At 41.9% G+C, this 23782-nt stretch overlaps 1 protein-coding gene across 1 annotated transcript in view; it reads right to left on the reverse strand.

Annotated features, from left to right (window-relative positions):
• The window catches only part of LOC121556472 (glutamate receptor ionotropic, NMDA 2D), a 101941-nt gene that overhangs the window by 10772 nt on the left and 67387 nt on the right, over positions 1-23782 (reverse strand). Inside the window, exons 12-14 of the mRNA XM_045213586.1 lie at positions 23161-23321; positions 21056-21125; positions 20699-20816 (exon numbers count right to left, since the gene is read on the reverse strand). Coding sequence (XP_045069521.1) covers positions 20699-20816; positions 21056-21125; positions 23161-23321 — 349 coding nt within the window. The remainder of the gene's footprint in view (positions 1-20698; positions 20817-21055; positions 21126-23160; positions 23322-23782) is intronic.

The following is a 23782-nucleotide window of genomic DNA, read 5'->3' on the forward strand; positions in this document are numbered from 1 at the left end:
AACCAGTTCGGGTTTAAGTATAACTTTTGTATGACTGAAGCTTTTAGTGATAGGTCTAATGCTTTAATATTTAATAATTTCTGTCCTCCGAATTCATATTCATTATATAAATATGCCCTTTTAATTTTGTCTGGCTTGCCGTTCCAAATAAAATTGAATATTTTTTTCTCATATAATTGAAAAAACTGTTCGCTAGGTGTAGGCAAGACCATAAGCAAATAGGTAAACTGGGATAATACTAAAGAGTTAATCAGGGTGATTTTTCCACAAATTGACAGGTATTTTCCTTTCCATGGTAGTAAGATCTTATCTATTTTTGCTAACTTTCTATTAAAATGTATTGAAGTGAGATCATTTATTTCCTTTGGGATATGTATTCCGAGTATATCCACATCACCATCAGACCATTTTATTGGTAAACTACATGGTACTGTAAATTTTTTATTTTTTAGTGATCCAATACATAATATAGTACATTTGTCATAATTTGGTTGTAATCCAGAGAGGTTAGAAAATGTATCTAGATCCTCTATGAGGCTGTGGAGGGATTCTAGTTGTGGATTTAAAAGAAAACATGAATCATCAGCGTACAATGACACCTTTGTTTTTAAGCCCTGTATTTCTAATCCTCTGATATTATTATTGGATCTGATTTTAATAGCTAACATCTCGATGGCCACAATAAATAGATATGCCGATAGTGGACAACCTTGTTTCACTCCTCTTGACAGTTTAAAACTTTCTGAGAAATAGCCATTATTTACTATTTTACACCTAGGGTTACTATACATGATTTTGACCCATTTTATAAGAGATTCTCCTAAATTGAAATGTTCCAGGCATTTATATATAAACCCCAGTCGAACTTTATCAAATGCCTTTTCGAAGTCTGCTATGAATGATCCCATATTTTCCATAGTGTTCTATTGTTTCCAATACTAGCCTTATTATCTCCAATGTATCTTCCATTTAAAAATTGATTAGAATGAATAATATCCGACAATACCTTTTTAATTCTATGCGCTATACATTTTGCTAGGATTTTTGCATCACAACACTGAAGTGTAAGGGGCCTCCAATTTTGTAAATGGACTGGATCTTTATATTTTCCACTTGTATCCTGTTTCAGTAATAATGAGATCAGACCTTCTTCTTGAGTGTCAGATAATCTACCATTTACATAGGAGTGGTTAAAACATGCTAATAACGGTCCTCTTAGTATATCAAAAAAGGTTTGGTATACCTCGACTGGTATGCCATCCAACCCTGGAGTTTTCCCAGACTTAAAGTCTTTAATTGCATCCAGAAGTTCCTCCTCTGTAATTTCACCTTCACATGAGTCTTTCTGTGTGGCTGTTAATTTGACATTATCAATAGAAAAAACATCTCTACAATTAGCTTCAGTTAGAGGAGATGGAGGCGACGGAAAATAAAACATATGCTTAAAGTACTTTGTTTCTTCCTTCAAAATATCATTTGGTGAATTATGGGTGACTCCGTCAATTGTAACCAGTTTCATTAAGTTCTTTTTGGTAGCATTCCTATGTTGAAGATTAAAGAAGAATTTTGTGCATTTTTCCCCATATTTCATCCAGTTTGCTTTATTTTTATAATATATTACACTTGATCTTTCTTGAATAAGTTTCTCCATTTCTTTTGTTTTTCCTCTAATTTATTCTGAGCCTCTATGTTACAGTTTTTATTGCCATCTATCTGTTCTGTTAGACTTTCTATTTCCTTTCTTAGTATAAACTCTTTTGACCTAAATTGCTTTTGTTTTCGAGATGAGTACTGAATTGCATGGCCTCTAAAGGCACATTTAAAGGTGTCCCATACAATAAGGGGATTCGCTGTACCTATGTTATGTTGGAAAAAGTCAGTTATAAATTCCTTTGTTCTAATTATAAATAAATTATCATCCAATAGGCTTTGATTAAATTTCCAATATCCTGCCACGTGGAAATTCAGTAAGAGTAATGTATATGCCTTTTATATGATGGTCCGACCGCATTCTGTCCCCTATCAACACTTTTTTTTACTTTTGGTGCCAACGAGAATGAGATAAGAAAGAAGTCAAGACGACTAGCTTGATTCAGTCTCCACCATGTATATCTCACTAGATCAGTATATTTAAGCCTCCATATATCTACTAATTCTAATGTATCCATGACATTCACCATTTCCTTAAGAGCATGTGGGTGATTGTTTGTGGTGTGATTTCCTTTACGGTCCATTGAGCTATTTAAAACAGTATTATAATCCCCCACCATAACAATATTGTCTTGAATTGCTTACAGGCTTGATAATTTATTATATATATTGTCAAAGAATTGTGGATCATCATTATTTGGTCCGTAAAGGTTAATGAGCCATATCTGTTTATGGTCCAATAACATATTGGGCGGCAGGTAGCTTAGTGGTTAAGAGCGTTGTGCCAGTAACCGAAAGGTCGCTGGTTCTAATCCCCGAGCCGACTAGGTGAAAAATCTGTCGATGTGCCCTTGAGCAAGGCACTTAACCCTAATTGCTCCTGTAAGTCGCTCTGGATAAGAGCGTCTGCTAAATGACTAAAAATGAAAAATATTTAAAATAATCCATCTAATTTGCACATTCGGATCGAAATTACTATTAATTAATATCATCACCCCTTTTGAATTTCTTTGCCCATGGGAGAAGTATATTCCCCCCATTCTTTTTTCCACGCTACTTCATCTCGAATCGTTGAATGAGTTTCCTGTATACAATAGGTATTATATTCCTTCTCTTTGAGCCATGTAAATATTGTTCTTCTTTTGTTATTATCAGCTAAGCCATTACAATTATAACTGGCTATACTTATTTCACCATACACCATAATGAGATACAAGTTTCAAGTCTATTTATCATTATATATGTATGTAAATTTACCAATAAAAAATACCGTAATGATTGAGTGTCCATATAGCTGTACCGTGATATTTGCATTGCTACAGAGTAACCCTTCAATTGTTCTCCACTAATTCCCCAGCTAAAGCCCCTCCCCATCCCAAGTTGAGCCGTCATCCCAGTGATCAGCATCCCACCCACGTCCCTCCGGATCCCTAAGGCCCCGAGAGGCCAGGACCCATCCATCGAAAACAGCACACAGTGCCACCCACAAAACAGAAGCAGATTAACCGCCAAAAGCATTTCCAATGCTTTCACCTCTATATATATATATACAGTGGGGGAAAAAAGTATTTAGTCAGCCACCAATTGTGCAAGTTCTCCCACTTAAAAAGATGAGAGAGGCCTGTAATTTTCATCATAGGTACACGTCAACTATGACAGACAAAATGAGAAAAGAAAATCCAGAAAATCACATTGTAGGATTTTTAATGAATTTATTTGCAAATTATGGTGGAAAATAAGTATTTGGTCAATAACAAAAGTTTCTCAATACTTTGTTATATACCCTTTGTTGGCAATGACACAGGTCAAACGTTTTCTGTAAGTCTTCACAAGGTTTTCACACACTGTTGCTGGTATTTTGGCCCATTCCTCCATGCAGATCTCCTCTAGAGCAGTGATGTTTTGGGGCTGTCGCTGGGCAACACAGACTTTCAACTCCCCTCCAAAGATTTTCTATGGGGTTGAGATCTGGAGACTGGCTAAGCCACTCCAGGACCTTGAAATGCTTCTTACGAAGCCACTCCTTCGTTGCCTGGGCGGTGTGTTTGGGATCATTGTCATGCTGAAAGACCCAGCCACGTTTCATCTTCAATGCCCTTGCTGATGGAAGGAGGTTTTCACTCAAAATCTCACGATACATGGCCCCATTCATTCTTTCCTTTACACGGATCAGTCGTCCTGGTCCCTTTGCAGAAAAAACAGCCCCAAAGCATGATGTTTCCACCCCCATGCTTCACAGTAGGTATGGTGTTCTTTGGATGCAACTCAGCATTCTTTGTCCTCCAAACACGACGAGTTGAGTTTTTACCAAAAAGTTCTATTTTGGTTTCATCTGACCATATGACATTCTCCCAATCCTCTTCTGGATCATCCAAATGCACTCTAGCAAACTTCAGACGGGCCTGGACATGAACTGGCTTAAGCAGGGGGACACGTCTGGCACTGCAGTATTTGAGTCCCTGGCGGCGTAGTGTGTTACTGATGGTAGGCTTTGTTACTTTGGTCCCAGCTCTCTGCAGGTCATTCACTAGGTCCCCCCGTGTGGTTCTGGGATTTTTGCTCACCGTTCTTGTGATCATTTTGACCCCACGGGGTGAGATCTTGCGTGGAGACCCAGATCAAGGGAGATTATCAGTGGTCTTGTATGTCTTCCATTTCCTAATAATTGCTCCCACAGTTGATTTCTTCAAACCAAGCTGCTTACCTATTGCAGATTCAGTCTTCCCAGCCTGGTGCAGGTCTACAATTTTGTTTCTGGTGTCCTTTGACAGCTCTTTGGTCTTGGCCATAGTGGAGTTTGGAGTGTGACTGTTTGAGGTTGTGGACAGGTGTCTTTTATACTGATAACAAGTTCAAACAGGTGCCATTAATACAGGTAACGAGTGGAGGACAGAGGAGCCTCATAAAGAAGAAGTTACAGGTCTGTGAGAGCCAGAAATCTTGCTTGTTTGTAGGTGACCAAATACTTATTTTCCACCATAATTTGCAAATAAATTAATTAAAAATCCTACAATGTGATTTTCTGGATTTATTTTTCTCAATTTGTCTGTCATAGTTGACGTGTACCTATGATGAAAATTACAGGCCTCTCTCATCTTTTTAAGTGGGAGAACTTGCACAATTGGTGGCTGACTAAATACTTTTTTCCCCCACTGTATATCTATTTAAAAAAAATTATGCATATCCTATTTTCCATCATTATCAATTAATATGCGTAATAATGTCGGCAGTTCACGCGTAGGATTCTAACATATAACCAGGATTGCCATTGTATTACATTTAATTCATTGACAAGCAATTATTATCCTAGCAAATAATTCCCGTGGTCCATCCCATCCCCCCCCCCCCCAACATCCCCACCCCCCCACAACAGATGCCAGACAAGCACACATGCACATACTCACATACTCCAACACACTCAACCCCCCTCCTCCACAATCCACCATAAAATCAGATACTCAACGGCTGTTATATCCCAGAGCCCAACTCGAGAAATAACTTGATTTATGAGTGCACATACAGTTAAAGCTGATTGAGAAAGCATGCAGATTGAGCAGAAATTGATAACAATGTGAGATTGTTAAATTGGCTGTTGCTTAACAATGAAACTATTTGATTGAGATCTATTGAATTGATAAATGAGAGATATGTTGATTAAAAATAAATTAAATTAAATGTTATTGAGCTATTTATAATATTCCTGAGTTAAGCTGTTTGCTTATTTCTTAGCGCGAATGTGAACAAAGAGTATTGCATGGTTGAAATAACCCAGTGAGTGCATAAAATACTACATTCTTGTCTGTTCCTTTGTTCTTCTGTCATATGAGAGACGAGAAGGAGGAGACAGAGAGAGAGAGGAGGTGCTGACAAGTGCGTCACGTGACAGTGTTTGCATATTGGAGTTTTTTGTGCATGAGTTGGTTTGATTAGAGTTGTGTTGGAAATCCAGCACTGACATTATTCTGTAAACTTAAGGTCATTGGGTGCTTATGAAGCAATTGGTTTGTGAGTGCTGTAGTGTTGCTGGATTACAGGTCTTTCTTTTTTGGATTGCTCTGAAGTTGACTACTTTCCTTTACTTTTCCTGATCGGATGTGGTAAGATTGCCACTAATTAATAATTTGGTAAAATTAATTAATAAATTAATAAATAAATAAACAAATATTGATTGATTAATTAATTAATTAATTAATTAATAAAAAGGGGGGGAATCATAAGCTACATAGTCTAAAATAATAAAATATTTCACAATAAAGAAATATAAAAGAGTTGTTACAATGGGGAAAAAGGACATCAAAACGATGAAAGTAATTACTCCTGTTGATGTAGTAGAAAATAATAATCCTCTAGTTAATGGTATTGCAAGGTTATCTGGAAAATTGAATAAACGTTGGCCTGACATTGAACAACCATGGCCAGTGGAAGGGACTCTTAACCCTGACGTCATCAACATAATGAAAGTCCTTGTGTCAATTTATAAGGCAGATCAAAAGAAGGGGAAAAAAAGGGAACAACGTAAAGAAAAGAGACAAAGAGAGCTGGGTGTTCTTAAGCTGTTTGAAAATGAAGGACAAAAACTGATGAAAGATACCAACGATAAAAGAAACAGAGGTATAGAGAAAATGGTAAAAGAGGTGAAGGTAACAGAAAAACTAATGGCAGAAGTCAATACACCTTTCTCACATACGGATTCAGCAAAAAGACCCCCACCTTACGAGGAAGAAGTAGAGTTTAAGGACGTCTATCCTCAGCTTCCAGTGATCATTCAGGAGGGTGATTATTGCATCAGAGATAAAGATGAACGAATAATAGAGAGAGGACAAGCAGAAACGACCGTAAAGATGAATCCAAACTCCAAAAGTAAGAAGAAAACAAGATGTCTGGAAACTAAGGGTGGAGTGAGGTTCAGGAGGATGGAACTTGAAGATGATGATGATGATGATCAGTGTGATTCAGAAGAGATCATGGGTGGATATGACCCTGTGATCAGACGGAAGTTGGCCAGAGCGGAAAGAAGGGGTGATGGATGTTTGAAGGAGAAGGATACAAGATATTCGAGTTCTGATGAAAGTAAAGATGAAGACAGCGATAAAGATTTGGAGATTAAAGGTGCTTCATATTCAAGAGGATTTTATCCTACAATGATTAGCACAAAATAAATAGAAAGAGATATAGACCGATGTGTATCATGCCTGGATAAGGCGAATAATTTAGAAGAAGTAAGAGAACTGGAAGAACAACTCAAGAAGCTGAAGATACAGAAGAAAAAACTGCTGAGAAAAGGATCCCAAGAATTGGAGAAGAAGTATACATTGAGGCCAAGGAAAGAGAGCACAAGTAAGAAGATGATGCCAGTGATAATTCGAGGACAGAACCTAGAGTATAAGCCTTTGCAGAATACCGATATGTCAGATATATTTGAGAAGCTGCCTACTCTTCAAGATGGAGCATATCCTTGGATTTCAAAATTGGAAGAAATTACGGTGGGAACACAGTCTGCCATAGGAGACATTAAGATACTTTTGGCTAATCTCTGTGACACTCTGGCTCCATGGACTTTATTATTGAGCCAGGGTTGTTCATTTTCCTTGTTTGGGTGTATTTCTATGTTGGGTATTCTGGTTGTTTCATTTCTATGTGTGGTGATTGTTCGTGATTATTCAGGTGACTCCCAATCGGAGGTAACGAGTGACAGCTGTCGGCTCGTTATCTCTGATTGGGAGCCATATTTATACTGTGTGTTTTCTCGTGGGTATTGTGGGTTTTTGTTCCATGTTTCTGTCAGTGTTACAGAGGACTTCACTATCGTCATTTGTTGTTTTTTCGTGGTTGCTTTATTAAATAAAGTCATCATGTTCACTCCACGCGCTGCGTATTGGTCCGCTTCTTCAGACGATCGTGACAATCTCCTTGGGATTCCAGATATGGAAGAAATTTTTCAGAGAGCTGGACTTGATAGATATGTGGGGACTGCGGTGAATGACCCTGAATTGTTGGCTGCAAGTAGAAATCGGCTGTGGAGAGCACTGAAAGATACGTTTCCAACAAATGTGCATCCTGACAACATTCTGATTGACCCACTAGGACAACAAGAAAATCAGAGAGCCTATGTGTCAAGAGTTCATCAAGTGTGAAGAAATATTACCGGAAATGATCCAGATGTGAGTCAAATTGAGCAGTCAATTTTGAGAGCTAAACTGCAGATGGGACTGCCCTCACCAGTAAGGAGCAAACTGGCAGAGGTGGTTGGACTTGGAAGCATGACAAAAGGTGTCTATACAGATCATATAGCCCATCAAGTGGATCTGTACAGGAAAAAGGAACACAACCAGAAAGAACAGGACCAAGAAACTCTCAGAAAACCCAATCAAATACAACTGGTGGAGAATAAGAAGGAGAAGAAACAAGCTTTGGTTATGCAGAATCAGTGTGCACCAAATCAACAATCACTGCCACAGCTTCAACCGGACCAGTTCTAACGGCAATTGTACCAGCCACCAATAGCGGTACCAGTTGTTTCATATCCACAGCCAGTCGCTGGACAGACACAGAATTGGACAGGAAGAGGACGAGAAGACTTAGGAAGAGGAAGAGGAGGAAGATTTAAGCCATAGTTCCAGCAATCTTCAGAAGTGTGTTATAATTGTGGACAGGTTGGTCACTTTGCTGTGAGTGCAATGGGCCAGGAGGAAACATCAGAGGGAATTTCAGAGGAAGATACAGGGGCCAGTCAAGATCATCTGGAGGACCGGTGAACCCCTATAGGGGCCCGGAGCAAGGATTCTAGGGGTGCCCAGAAGATCCGAAAGGGGGGTGTCAGCTGGTAGCATCAGGACCGGAAAAAGATCCAACAATTGAGGTGAAAATAAACAACCGACCATTGGAAGTGATGGCGGATAGCGGAGCTGCTTTTACCTGTGTTCGGCCTGAAGATGCTACACATCTCCCTATGTCCAATCAACTAATTAGGACAGGGATTTGAGGGAGTGAAACAGTTGATTACTCTTACGGAACCAATTGAGCTCTGCTATAAAAATCAGAAAATTACAATACCCATACTGGTATCAGAACATACACCTATTGCATTGTTGGGAAGAGATGCATTGTGTAAGTTGAACTGTACAATAAAATGTACACCAGACGGCTGTCTGGTAGAAGTGCCAAAGGAAAACGTTTACCAATTGTTGATGATGACAGAGATGGATTCTTCTACAGTATTCTGGATTGGAAATCTCAGTGAAGATTTTTTGAAGCATGCTAAGATATGGGAGAAATTTATTGTGGCAAATATGCCAGATGCGAGGCTTCCGGAATATCAATTTCATTGTACGCTCAAGTATTTCAAGAATGCTGCCCAATCGAACTCAGAGGAATGGTTGAGTCATCAACCAAAGAAAGTTCAACTCAGCTCATGTTGAATAATTTTAGGACCACAAGGAGCAGCTATGAAGATAAATACAGACGATTATCTGGATAAAGAATTGGAGATTGAGAAGAGTGTGCCACATGTGACCTTGTTGGTTTCTGAAGGCTATGAGCAAAAGCTGTATGGATGACACATGAATCTATTTGCAGTGTGAAGATGGATTCAGACCCTATGAAAGAGGAGATGTTGCAACAAGTTCCAGAATGTTTGTGGTCTCAACGTAGTACCGATATTGGAATCATCCCAATTGAGGTGAAAGTTGAACTTCGACCAGGAGCCAGACCTCCTTGGAAGAATCAGTATCCATTGAAAGATGCTACTGGTCTTTGGAGAAACCATGAGGGTTTGATAGTAGCGCCTCTAGACCTATTAGGTCTGATGATTTAGGAAGCTATGGGTTAGCTCATGTTGCAAGGGGGGAGGTTAGGAGAAAGATCACAAAGGAGTATGGTTTTTGGGAACCATATTTGCTTGAACAGGTTGACTATGTCATAGGCAGGTGGACAATCTGTCTGAAAAATAATGTTTACAGGGGTGTGACTGTTATTCTTGGTTACATTCCTACACCAAGAGGTGCATAGGATGTCCAACTAAGTGAAAAGATGCTCAATCGGTTGCCAAGTTCTTGTGTAAAGAAGTCATAAGCAGGTGGGGTCTTCCCGATCAAATATCCTCAAATTAGTGGGAGAGAGTTTTGTGGATAAATCAGTGAAATGGTTTTTGAAAAAGTTAGGAAAAAAGTCAGACTAAAAAAGTTAGGAAAACTAGGGTTGAAGTAACTCTAGGACAGTCAGCTCAGCTTCCATGTAAGTGCACGAGAGAGAACAGTGGTGAAGGGAAATGTAGAGTTCAGTGGGAAGATAGATATGGCAGGAGTTTAGATCTGTTAGGAGCAGTTGCATTGAGAAAGTATGCGTTGCTGAATGATAAGAGAAGAATGAAGATTGAGGGTGATTGCAGTCTCTATGTGTACAATTCCCAGCAGGAGGATCAAGGTGATTATAAATGTATTTTTTATAATCAACAGTTTGAAAGTGAGGGATTAGAGTTGGGACTGAGAGTTGATGTAGTGACACTAGTGGTGATAGATGGAAATATAAGTAAAGAGTTCAAAGCTTTAGGGAAAATAGATGAATCAACAACAATGACATCAACACTTCAGCCTATTACAACAACAGTGAGAAGCAATTCAACTCTTTCAACATTGACAGTTATTAAAGCTATAAATGTATCACATTTGATTATAATGGAGCCAATCGCTCCAACACCAATTTTAGAGGAAAAGACTGTCATTAGGGTTAGGATGGGTGGTACAGCTCATCTTCCTTGTAGATGTGAGACATGGAGTGGGGGTGGTGACTTATTTTGCGTAATGTTACATGGAAAGATCAGGGAGAATATATGTGTACTTATTTAGTGCAAGCGCTCAGCTGGTAGAGCACGGCGCTTGTAACGCCAAGGTAGTGGGTTCGATTCCCGGGACCACCCATACACAAAAAAATAAAATGTATGCACGCATGACTGTAAGTCGCTTTGGATAAAAGCGTCTGCTAAATGGCATATTATTATATTATATTATTACAATTTGTTCCTGTTAAGAATTATTGGTTAAAAGGCTATGTAACTCGTAAGGTGACGCTTATGATGGAAGATTTAAAGTCTGTTGAAGCTTCCACAGTCACCAAAGGAGTTCAGGAGAAGTATATTACAGTAGCCACTCCAACAGTAAATAATACACAGAGGACATCTGTCACTTTCCCACTGGAAATAATTAAGAGTGTTAATACATCAACTAAAGCAACTATTTTAACAGTAACTTTGAAAGAGATTAATGTTACGACGGCAATAACAAATTTAGGAAATGTGACACAGACACCAACAACAACTTTTCTGAAACTAAAGGATGTAGTAAGAGTGACTCAGGAGTTTATGATACAGATGGAGAGTGCTGTGAATGGTAGTAAGGATAGTGTTGAAATAGGAGAGCAGATGGTAGTAGAGAATGATGTAGATTCATCTGAAATAGTGAAGAATACTATTATGGAGGTACAGGATGAGTTCTTTGATTTTGATGGAAGACAAGAAGATATATCTGATCAATACCGCTCGTTAGGGAAGAGAGAAACTAAATGGAAGGCATATGGATTTGATTCTTCTGTTTTGCAAATTAAAGATGGATGGGCAGGTAGGAATCTATGGTTCCAGCAGTTAACTCATTCTGTAAGATCAGTGAGGAATCTTGAGGGTCCACGTCTGTTGAGAATTCCAGCACCAGGCACATGGGGTTCAATCTTAGAGACGGTGGCTTAACCTCTATCATGTACGTGTCAATCTTATGCTTTATCATGGCTGTTGTATCAGCAACAACCATTAACAGATACAATAATGTCGTTGTCGAAGCATTTGTTTATGCCTAGGTTTAAGTGTTCTTGGTTAAATGAATTACCCTATGTGAATTTGTTAGATCGGAAGGAAAATCAGTTAACAGCGATTCCTGAAGCATTGGAGGTGAAATAAATTCCTGAAGCATTTTTGTTCAAATAAAACATATGATGGAAAGGGTATGTTTATGGGAATATCAGATTGTGATGATTATATGATGACTTTGGGTAAGCATGAACGTAAGGTTAGCAATGAGAAATATAATGTAACTTTTTATGTTCCAGTTAGTAAGAAGAGCAGGACTTTGATGGTGAAAGATCAGCTTTTGCCTGGTAATGTGACTATTGGGAAATTTAGAGATATTTGGTGGGTTTGTGGTGATAAAGCATTTATATATTCTTACCCTATGGATGGACAGGATGTTGTTACATGTCGATGTTGAAGCTTCCATATGAGGTTTTTACCATTAAAAGAGGGGAAGCACCGGACACAGATAAATCTGATTCTAGGTTTGGAAATAGGGTGAAAAGAGACATGGCGAAGTTTCATAGTCTGGAAGCCTACCATTGGAGGATAAGTCTAGGAGAGAAGTGGGGACTTGGACTTTTTCCATGGTATGGTGTAAAATTTTTGGCAGATCACATTGATAGTATTACCTATACTTTGCAGGGTTTTGCAAATGAAACGATAAGAGGGTTTAACCTTCTGTCAAATACTCAAAGAAGTCACAGACTGATGCTGTTGAAACATGACATGGCTCTTGACTATATTTTAGCAAAACAAGGTGGCTTATGTTTGGCTATGAACTTGACGGGGGATGATTGTTATACTTTGATACCCGATAGTTCCGATAATATCACTAGTGTCATAGATGCATTGAAGAATATAATGGATGCGTTTGGTAGATCTGAAGGAGCTGGATGGTCAGCGAAGGCTTGGTTGCAAGATCAGTTAGGCCCAGTGGGAGCAGTGATAGTTCAGATTTTAGTAGCAGCTCTTATAGCGCTGTGTGTGATGTTTTGCTTTTGTACTTTGTTATTGACTTTTGGGAAGGCTATGATATTGAGATGGGTTGGAGTTGTGATGCCTGGAGAAAACACTCAGATGCAGTTGTTAACTGTTACTGATCTAGATGGAGATGAACAAGTGGGACTGGATGGAGTATTAATGGATAGATATCCATTTTGAATATCCGATCATTTTTCACATGTTTTTACATATTATTGTGATAGTTAGTATTTTGTGATGAATCAAAGGGGGGAAATGGAATGTGATTCATTTTATATATCATTTTTATATTATTGTTGATATTGATGTTTTAATTTGCATGTGTTGTTTTGCAAAATATACTGGTTGGTGTTTTCTTTTCTTCCAGAAGCATATGGGGGAATGTGTAGAGGGGATTCAAATACTCAAACATGGACAATATGAATGGACTGAATATGAAGTGGAACAAGGAAGGTGTGGAAATGTTCAGATTCCATCATCGACGTTGCATTGAAAGTCGACACTGCTGAGGAGATGCAGTGTAGTGGACTACATTCCAGTGTCTGCAATGATATATAGACTTATTTGCATGTGTAATACATAATTTGTGTCATATTCTTTCTGTATAAATTTTTTAAGAATGATATTTGCTGTGGTTGGGTACATGTGGGGATCTCAGATGTTTTTGTTTATTTCGTGGATGCTTAGGGATATTGGGTCTAGGCAGGGACAGAGAGAATCCACAGGAGGGTCCGATGGGTCGACCAGCCTGAATGTGGACATTTTTTGATTGTATTTTGTTTTCTGAGGCTTTCATGTGTATTCAATTGTATTACATTTTTACATTTACGTCATTTAGCAGACGCTCTTATCCAGAGCGACTTACAAATAGGTGCATTCACCTTATAGCCAGTGGGATAACCACTTTACAATGTTTTTTTGTTTTTTTGGGGGGGTTGGAGTAAAGGGGGGTGGGGGTAGAAGGATTACTTTATCCTATCCCAGGTATTCCTTAAAGAGGTGGGGTTTCAAATGTCTCCGGAAGGTGGTGAGTGACTCCGCTGTCCTGGCGTCGTGAGGGAGCTTGTTCCACCATTGGGGTGCCAGAGCAGCGAACAGTTTTGACTGGGCTGAGCGGGAACTATGCTTCCGCAGAGGTAGGGGAGCCTTGATAAAGATTTATGAATTGATCTGGAGTACTTAAGTGGTCGCCTGGGGCACTGCTCTACTATCATAACAACCACCCTTACTGTTCTACTATCATAACAGTGGTGGATGTTACTACTACTGATATACTATCATAACAACCACTACTACTAGTGTTCTACTATCATAACAACCACTACTACTACTGCTCTACTATCATAACAACCACTACTACTACTGCTCTACTATCATAACAATCACCACTACTACTGCTCTACTATGATAACATCCACCACTACTACTGATCTACTATCATAACAACCACCCTTACTGTTCTACTATCATAACAACCACTACTACCGCTCTACTACCATCCATCCAACCACCACTACTACTGCTCTACTATCATAACAACGACTACTTCTGTTCTACTATCATAACAACCACCACTACTACTGCTCTACTATCACAACAACCACTACTACTGCTATACTATCATAACAATCACTACTACTGCTCTACTGTCATACAACAACCACTACTACTACTGTTCTACTATCATAACAACGACTACTACTACTGCTCTACTATCATAACAAACATCAGTACTACTGATCTACTATCATAACAACCACCCTTACTGCTCTACTATCATAACAACCACCACTACTACTGCTCTACTATCATAACAACCACTACTACTACTACTCTACTATCATAACAACCACTACTACTACTGTTCTACTATCATAACAACCACTACTACTACTGTTCTACTATCATAACAACCACCACTACTACTGCTCTACTATCATAACAACCGAGTGGTGCAGTGGTCTAAGGCTGTGCCACTAGAGATCCTGGTTCGAATCCAGGCTCTGTCGTGGCCGCGACCGGGAGACCCATGGGGCGGCGCACAATTGGCCCAGCGTCGTCCAGGGTATGGGAGGTAATGGCCGGCAGGGATGTAGCTCAGTTGGTAGAGCATGGCGTTTGCAACGCCAGGGTTGCGGGTTCGATTCCCACGGGGGGCCAGTATGAAAAAATAAAACAATTATAATGTATGCACTCACTAACTGTAAGTCGCTCTGGATAAGAGTGTCTGCTAAATGACTAAAATGAAAATGTAAAATTTACTACTACTGTTCTACTATCATAACAACCACTACTACTACAGTTCTACTATCGTAACAACCACCACTACTACTGCTCTACTATCATAACAACCACCTTTACTGTTCTACTATCATAACAACCAGTACTACTACTGATATACTATCATAACAACCACTACTACTACTGTTCTACTATCATAACAAACTATCATAACAACCACTACTACTACAGTTCTACTATCATAACAACCACTACTACTACTGCTCTACTATCATAACAACCACTACTGCTCTACTATCATAACAATCACTACTACTACTGATATACTATCATAACAATCACCACTACTACTGCTCTACTATCATAACAACCACTACTACTGTTCTACTATCATAACATTCACCACTACTACTGTTCTACTATCATAACAACCACTACAGTACTACTACTGTTCTACTATCATAACAACCACTACTACTGTTCTACTATCATAACATCCACCACTACTACTGCTCTACTATCATAACAACTACCACTACTACTGCTCTACTATCATAACAACCTCCACTACTACTAGTGTTCTACTATCATAACAACCACCACTACTACTGCTCTACTATCATAACAACCACTACAGTACTACTACTGTTCTACTATCATAACAACCACTACTACTACTGCTCTACTATCATAACAACCACCACTACTACTGCTCTACTATCATAACAACCACCACTACTACTAGTGTTCTACTATCATAACAACCACTACTACTACTACTCTACTATCATAACAACCACTACTACTACTGCTCTACTATCACAACAACCACTACTACTACTGCTCTACTATCATAACAACCACCACTACTACTGCTCTACTATCATAACAACCACTACTACTACTGCTCTAATATCATAACAACCACTACAGTACTACTACTGTTTTACTATCATAACAACCACCAGTGTTGCTACAGCAGTTACTACTACTACTACTACTACTGTCCAGGGTTATAGTGCCAAGTCTATTTTAATTGCATCACTTCGGGATATTAATTGAAATTCAAGCCATGGAGTTGAAAAGTCCTCATAGTATTGTCTGACTGAATTGAAATGGAACTGACCCTGCTATTCTAATGACCTCTCTACTACCTCCTATGTTGTCGTTGCTTAAATCATGCCGGCCCAGTCAGCTGTGTGATTTGACTAATGGGACTTCTGTTGAACATCATTAGCCATTTAGCCAGAGCCCACAGCTACAGCAACAGATGGACCAGGGCATATTGGAACGCAACAACAGACACAGGTACCTGTTTAAAGCTGCCTTCTCAAAGAGAAGACGAGAATCTTTAGAAAAATCACCGCTCCAATGCGCTTTCTGTGCCTTTTTTCCACTTGACTTTGAGTGTGTCTGTTCAGGCTTGACCTTCACCAATGACAAATTGATATGGTTAACTGCCATATTGAAACACAATGACACGGAATAGGAAAAGCTTTTCCCCCTTCCACAGGTAGACAGCAGACATAGTGGTACACACACACGTCCCTCCAAACAAAACCCATTTTCTAAGCTCTGTCTCATCCCTGGGGATTTCTCTCCACTTGACTCAGAGTGACTCTGCTCTCTCTCTCTCTCTCTCTCTCTCTCTCTCTCTCTCTCTCTCTCTCTCTCTCTCTCTCTCTCTCTCTCTCTCTCTCTCTCTCTCTCTCCTTTTTCTCCCTCCTTCAGACCATAGCTGTAGACTGTTTATGTTTAGATGGCAGCCTTCTCTCTCCGCGCCTCCAGCCAGCTCCAACCAGCTCCAGCCTGACCTACTTGGCAGGTGAGGTCAGGTAGAGCTGGCGCTGTCACCACACAGATGGCATGTTCCAACGAGGCGGTTTTAGGGAAAACATGGGCAGTAGGGGCTATGGGCAATTCTGTCAAACTGCCACCCGTGACATCATGCCAGACATGTCCACAGACGTGTGGGTACATGGTAGCTGCCTGGGCAGAAAAGTATATATAATCCCCTGTTTCTATCAAACCCTAGACAAAACAACCAACTGCTTCTCAAATCATATACAAACTACAGCTTATATCAAACATTTCACAAATACTGCTTGTATCAAATCCTATACAAACTACTGCTTATACCAAACCTTATACAAACTCATACTGCTTGTATCAAACCCTATGCAAACTACTGCTTATACATTTACGTCATTTAGCAGACGCTCACCAAACCTTATACAAACTACTACTGCTTGTAGGCAACACTCAAAAGGAGAAAGGAAACCTTTGTGCACTGCAGAGGTACTGGTTGTGGAGAGATCAATAAGATCTCAAAGAGTCACACATTGTGCAATCATTATCCAGAAATTTTTTAGATAGATGCTATAGATCTCACATGAGGCCGTGTGTAACGACACAACTATTACAGTTCATCAAATCATCGGTCAGTATCTCTCCTTCTGAATGAAGTTATGACATGACATAACATAAACTGACATAAGAAGAATAATGGTATAGAACAGAGCGTCAGAATGGATGTTGAGAAGCGGCCCTTAAGGAAACGTGAATGTGAGAAACATCTCCTATCCTCTAGGAATTAATCCTCTTCTTTAGTAATCCCCACATACAGTATAATACCTTACTATTAGCAGATCCATCCTCACTTAACACTTCCTGTTCCTAGAGCCCTCCACCATACAGCACCATTGTTCAGCCTGAGGTACACAGAGGTAAGAGCAAGGGCATGCTCCACCAACAAATAAAATAAATAAAAGCAACAACAAATAAAACCTGTTAATGCAGGTCTGAACGCTCCGTTTCCCATGCATAGACTGTTTCCCACGTGGTCCCAGGATGTTATTTAATAGATCTTGGCACCAAATTGGCATTATCAGTGTGTAAGCAGCTAAAGCGCAGTGTGCCAGAGGCAGCTAAAGGGCTTTGTCCGCCACGCCATGAGCAAAGCCGATTTAAAAAATGAGTAAAGCCAAACAAGGAGCATCCGATTGAGACAATACAGTGTGTGTGTGTGTGTGTGTTTGTGTTTGTGTGCGTGTGTCTGTGTGAGGCAGCCTGTAAAAATGACAATTAAGCATTAGTGTTTTGACAGCCTCTGCTAAAAACTGCCTTTCTCTCTATTACAGGCTAAATCTCTCTTTCTCTCTAATCCCCTACATTGGAAATAGACAATGGACAAACATAGTGTTATAATAACACCCTATCAGAATTCAATTATTGAATTATCTGGCTCACTATGTCATCTCTATTTCTACTGAAATGTGTGTCTCTCCTATTCCTTTAGTTTTAGTCAGTCTGTCCGTTTCATCCATTATTTCTTGCAGTCCGTTTCTGTCCTTCCCTCTCTCTGTCTCTTTGTGTCTCTCTGTCTCGCTCTGTTCCTCAGCTTATCTGTAATGACTATAAAACTGTCGCAGTACAAGTTGTGATGATCCCTCCAAACAACACTGACACACACAAACTAAATCTTTCCTTTCATCAGATGGAAGAGAGCGAGAGAGAAAAAAGAGAGAGGAGGAAGAGAGGAAGGTATATCAAAAGAGATTCTCAAAAATAGTCTGAAGTGCTGCTCCTAATGCCTGAAAGCCATAGTACAACATCCCTCATTCTTCAGGCCTCATCCCCAGTTCAAGATCCCTCATTCCTCAGGCCTCATCCCCTGTTCAAGATCCCTCATTCCTATGGCCCCAACCCCAGTTCAAGATCCCTCATTCCTATGCCCCCATCCCCAGTTCAAGATCCCTCATTCCTATGCCCCCATCCCCAGTTCAAGATCCCTCATTCCTATGGCCCCATCCCCTGTTCAAGATCCCTCATTCCTATGGGCCCATCCCCTGTTCAAGATCCCTCATTCCTATGGCCCCATCACCTGTTCAAGATCCCTCATTCCTATGGCCCCATCCCCAGTTCAAGATACCTCATTCCTATGGCCCCATCCCCTGTTCAAGAACCCTCATTCCTATGGCCCCATCCCCTGTTCAAGATCCCTCATTCCTCAGGCCTCATCCCCTGTTCATGATCCCTCATTCCTATGGCCCCAACCCCAGTTCAAGATCCCTCATTCCTATGCCCCCATCCCCAGTTCAAGATCCCTCATTCCTATGCCCCCATCCCCAGTTCAAGATCCCTCATTCCTATGGCCCCATCCCCTGTTCAAGATCCCTCATTCCTATGGGCCCATCCCCTGTTCAAGATCCCTCATTCCTATGGCCCCATCACCTGTTCAAGATCCCTCATTCCTATGGCCCCATCCCCAGTTCAAGATACCTCATTCCTATGGCCCCATCCCCTGTTCAAGAACCCTCATTCCTATGGCCCCATCCCCTGTTCAAGATCCCTCATTCCTATGGCCCCATCCCCAGTTCAAGATCCCTCATTCCTATGCCCCCATCCCCAGTTCAAGATCCCTCATTCCTATGGCCCCATCCCCTGTTCAAGATCCCTCATTCCTATGGCCCCATCCCCTGTTCAAGATCCCTCATTCCTATGGCCCCATTACCTGTTCAAGATCCCTCATTCCTATGGCCCCATCCCCAGTTCAAGATACCTCATTCCTATGGCCCCATCCCCTGTTCAAGATCCCTCATTCCTATGGCCCCATCCCCTGTTCAAGATCCCTCATTCCTATGGCCCCATCCCCAGTTCAAGATCCCTCATTCCTATGCCCCCATCCCCAGTTCAAGATCCCTCATTCCTATGGCCCCATCCCCTGTTCAAGATCCCTCATTCCTATGGCCCCATCCCCAGTTCAAGATCCCTCATTCCTATGCCCCCATCCCCAGTTCAAAATCCCTCATTCCTATGGCCCCATCACCTGTTCAAGATCCCTCATTCCTATGGCCCCATCCCCTGTTCAAGATCCCTCATTTCTATGGCCCCATCACCTGTTCAAGATCCCTCATTCCTATGGCCCCATCTCCAGTTCAAGATCCCTCATTCCTATGGCCCCATCCCCTGTTCAAGATCCCTCATTCCTATAGCCCCATCCCCTGTTCAAGATCCCTCATTCCTATGGCCCCATCCCCTGTTCAAGATCCCTCATTCCTATGGCCCCATCCCCAGTTCAAGATCCCTCATTCCTATGGCCCCATCACCTGTTCAAGACCCCTCATTCCTATGGCCCCATCCCCTGTTCAAGATCCCTCATTCCTATGGCCCCATCACCTGTTCAAGATCCCTCATTCCAATGGCCCCATCCCCAGTTCAAGATCCCTCATTCCTATGGCCCCATCCCCTGTTCAAGATCCCTCATTCCTATGGCCCCATCCCCTGTTCAAGATCCCTCATTCCTATGTCCCCATCCCCAGTTCAAGATCCCTCATTCCTATGGCCCCATCACCTGTTCAAGATCCCTCATTCCTATGGCCCCATCCCCAGTTCAAGATCACTCATTCCTATGCCCCCATCCCCAGTTCAAGATCCCTCATTCCTATGGCCCCATCCCCTGTTCAAGATCCCTCATTCCTATGGCCCCATCCCCAGTTCAAGATCCCTCATTCCTATGCCCCCATCCCCAGTTCAAGATCCCTCATTCCTATGGCCCCATCAGACAAGTCATCACCATCTCCCCCCAACAGCACCCCACCATATTCCCTCAGCCAGTCCCAATTCACTCCCTCCCCCTTCCCCTTGGCCCTAACCCTCCAATATTCGCAGATCTGTAAGGTGGAAGCAATATGGTGGAAGCTCTACCACTAAACTGCTGATACCTATCCAGACCTTACAGATCTGCAAACATCAAATGGTTAGGACCAAGGGGTAGGTGTAGGGAGTGTCTTGCCTTATCCCTTACCCTTTGCCCTTTGACCTCCATCTCCCACTTTCTCCTCCCCCCTCCTTTTTACCCCCTACCACCCCTTAGACCTTCCCCATGTCTCCCCTCACTCTCTACATCCTTGCCCTCCCTCCCTCCTTCCTCCTCCCCTGTCCTCACCGTCTCCCTCCCTCCTTCCTCCTCCCCTCCTCCCCTGTCCTCACCGTCTCCCACCAGCTGCAGCAGGGCCAGGTCGAGGGGGCGTTTCCAGCGGGAGTTCTTGTGCAGGGCGATACCGTAGCCTGTGGTGGCAAATACCTTCCCAGAGCCTATGGTCATCACCTTTGACAAGCAAACATCAATTCAATCAATCAATCAAGCAAGCAACTAATCACTCACTCAATCACTTACTCACTCCCTCACTCAACCAATCAACCAAGCAATACATCACATTTTTGTATTGCTATTTTCACAAACGCAATGTTCACAAAGTGACAGCAATCCGCTATCTAGCTGACAATAATAAACTATAAAGAAGTAAATAAATAGAATAAATAAAGTCAAACTTGTCTGGTCATCACCTTACAACCCTCGTCTTTCCTGGCCATGTAGTTCAACACAGCCGCATCGTAGATAAAGGCATCCAACTTCCTGTAGAGAGAGCGAGGGAGTGAAAGAGTTAATAGAACAGAGGGATAGGGGTAGAGAAAGAGAAAGGCAAGAGTTGAGAGAGTGAGAGAGATCTGAAGTTAGGACGAGAGAGGGGGAGGAGAGAGAAAGGGAGAAAGTGCCAAAGAGAGTGAGAGAGATCTGAAGTTAGGACGAGAGAGGGGGAGGAGAGAGAAAGGGAGAAAGTGCCAAAGAGAGTGAAAAGTGAAGAGAGTGAAAGAGAGAGGGGATGGAAGGTGGAGAGAGAAGGATTTATATAGTACTGTGAGAAAAGAGATGGGAGGAGAGAAAGAGAGAGGGAAAGAAGATTTACACACTTCAGGGGGAAAAGACACATGGGGGAGAGAGATAGAGAGTGATGAGGATTATAACGTTTAAGCACAGACACACCGAGAGAACACACAGGGGAGGAAATAACCAGAGAGAGAGCGGGAGAGAGAGAGAGAGAGAGGGGGGGGGGGGCATATATTAAAGAAAGGAAAGGAAAAAATGATGGAGAGATAAAGAGAGAGGCTGAGGTGGAGCGAAAGAGAGAGAGAGAAGAGGGGTGAGAGAGGAAGACAGAGGGAGCGACAGAGAGCATCTCATTCCCAGCACATTAACAGTGTACTATAAATGGGGTGGCGAGGCAATAGGGGGAGAGATGATGACAGGGGCTTAGTGACAGTAAACTGTAAGGATTATCCAACCCACCAGACATATGATGCAGATTTAACAAGAGAGGAAGAGAGGATAGGGGAAAAGAGGAGAGGGATGCAGAGAGAATGAGAGGAGAGGGTAGAGGAGAGAGATGGAGAGAGAAGGAGAGGAGAGGGGAGAGGAGAGAGATGGAGAGAGGAGAAAGTAGAGGAGAGAGATGGAGAGAGAAGGAGAGGAGAGGGTAGAGGGGAGAGATGGAGAGAGGAGAGGAGAGAGATGGAGAGAGGAGAGAGTAGAGGAGAGAGATGGAGAGAGAAGGAGAGGAGAGGGTAGAGGGGAGAGATGGAGAGAGTAGAGGAGAGAGATGGAGAGAGGAGAGGAGAGAGTAGAGGAGAGAGATGGAGAGAGAAGGAGAGGAGAGGGTAGAGGGGAGAGATGGAGAGATGGAGAAAGTAGGAGAGGAGAGAGTGGTGGAGAGAGATGGAGAGAGAAGGAGAGGAGAGGGTAGAGGAGAGAGATGGAGAGAGAAGGAGAGGAAAGAGTAGAGGAGAGGGATGCAGAGAGAAGGAGAGGAGAGAGTAGAGGGGAGAGATGGAGAGAGTAGAGGAGAGAGATGGAGAGAGGAGAGGAGAGAGTAGAGGAGAGAGATGGAGAGAGAAGGAGAGGAGAGGGTAGAGGGGAGAGATGGAGAGATGGAGAAAGTAGGAGAGGAGAGAGTGGTGGAGAGAGATGGAGAGAGAAGGAGAGGAGAGGGTAGAGGAGAGAGATGGAGAGAGAAGGAGAGGAAAGAGTAGAGGAGAGGGATGCAGAGAGAAGGAGAGGAGAGAGTAGAGGAGAGGGGGGAAGTATTTTACTATTTCTGTAATACAGAGTGGGACAGAGAGAGAAAGAGAGAAAGTGAGAGAGAGAGAGAGAGAGAGAGAGAGAGAGAGAGAGAGAGAGAGAGAGAGAGAGAGAGAGAGAGAGAGAAAGAGAGAGAGAGTGAGAGGGAGAAAAAGAGAGAGAGACAGAGAGAGGGGGAGAAAAAGAGAGAGACAGAGAGAGAGAGAGAGAGAGAGAGAGAGAGAGTGAGAAAGAGAGAGAGAGAGAGAGAGAGAGAGAGAGAGAGAGAGGGGGGGGGAGAAAAATAGAGAGACAGAGAGAGAGAGAGAGAGAGAGAGAGGGGGGTGAAAAAGAGAGAGACAGAGAGAGAGAGAGAGAGAGAGAGAGAGAGAGAGAGAGAGAGAGAGAGAGAGAGAGAGAGAGAGAGAGAGAGAGAGAGAGAGAGAGAGTAAAAAAGAGAGAGAATGAAACCAGACATTAGGATAAGGAGAGAGGGGTCATAGAGGAAGATCATCCTCCCATAGACATTCCAGAGGGGACAGAAAGAAAGACAGACCCAGTCTTGAGGTTGTTAATGGCGTCCTCCACCCCTCTCTGGTTATATTTGACCATGTAATGGTGCATGCCAGGGTAGTTACTGCGGATGTTCTTCTCCGTACTCCCGTTGGGCACCGTGCCAAACTTCAGAGGGGGGTACTGCTCTGTGGGGTGCTGGAACTGAAAAATAGTTGAGGAAGGAGAGTTTGAGTTGGGCTAAACATCCCTATTTTATGAAGAAACAGTGGCCCTATGTTTTTTTACATCAGAGAACCATAGAGACCAAACCATATAAACAGTATGAATCCAGTTGTATTCTAAAATAAGTACATCTCTAGCCATGTCCAATCACCATAACACTGAGCAGTATCACTACAACAAAGTATTGACCATAAAGCACTGAGCTGTAATAGACCATGACAGTACAATCAACATCAAGCTCAAAATACCATGCTATCATATTCAACCAAAACATTGAACATCAGAAAGCAGAAAGCAGAGAGAGAGAGAGAGAGCGAGAGAGAGAGAGAGAGAGAGAGAGAGAGAGAGAGAGAGAGAGAGAGAGAGAGAGGAGGGTGCCTGGACAGAAAAGTGTGCTTGCGAGTGCAATTCGTGTCAAACTGAACATATTTTGAGCATTG

Source organism: Coregonus clupeaformis, unplaced genomic scaffold (genome assembly GCF_020615455.1).
Source record: "Coregonus clupeaformis isolate EN_2021a unplaced genomic scaffold, ASM2061545v1 scaf0125, whole genome shotgun sequence".
Classification (NCBI taxonomy): domain Eukaryota; kingdom Metazoa; phylum Chordata; class Actinopteri; order Salmoniformes; family Salmonidae; genus Coregonus; species Coregonus clupeaformis.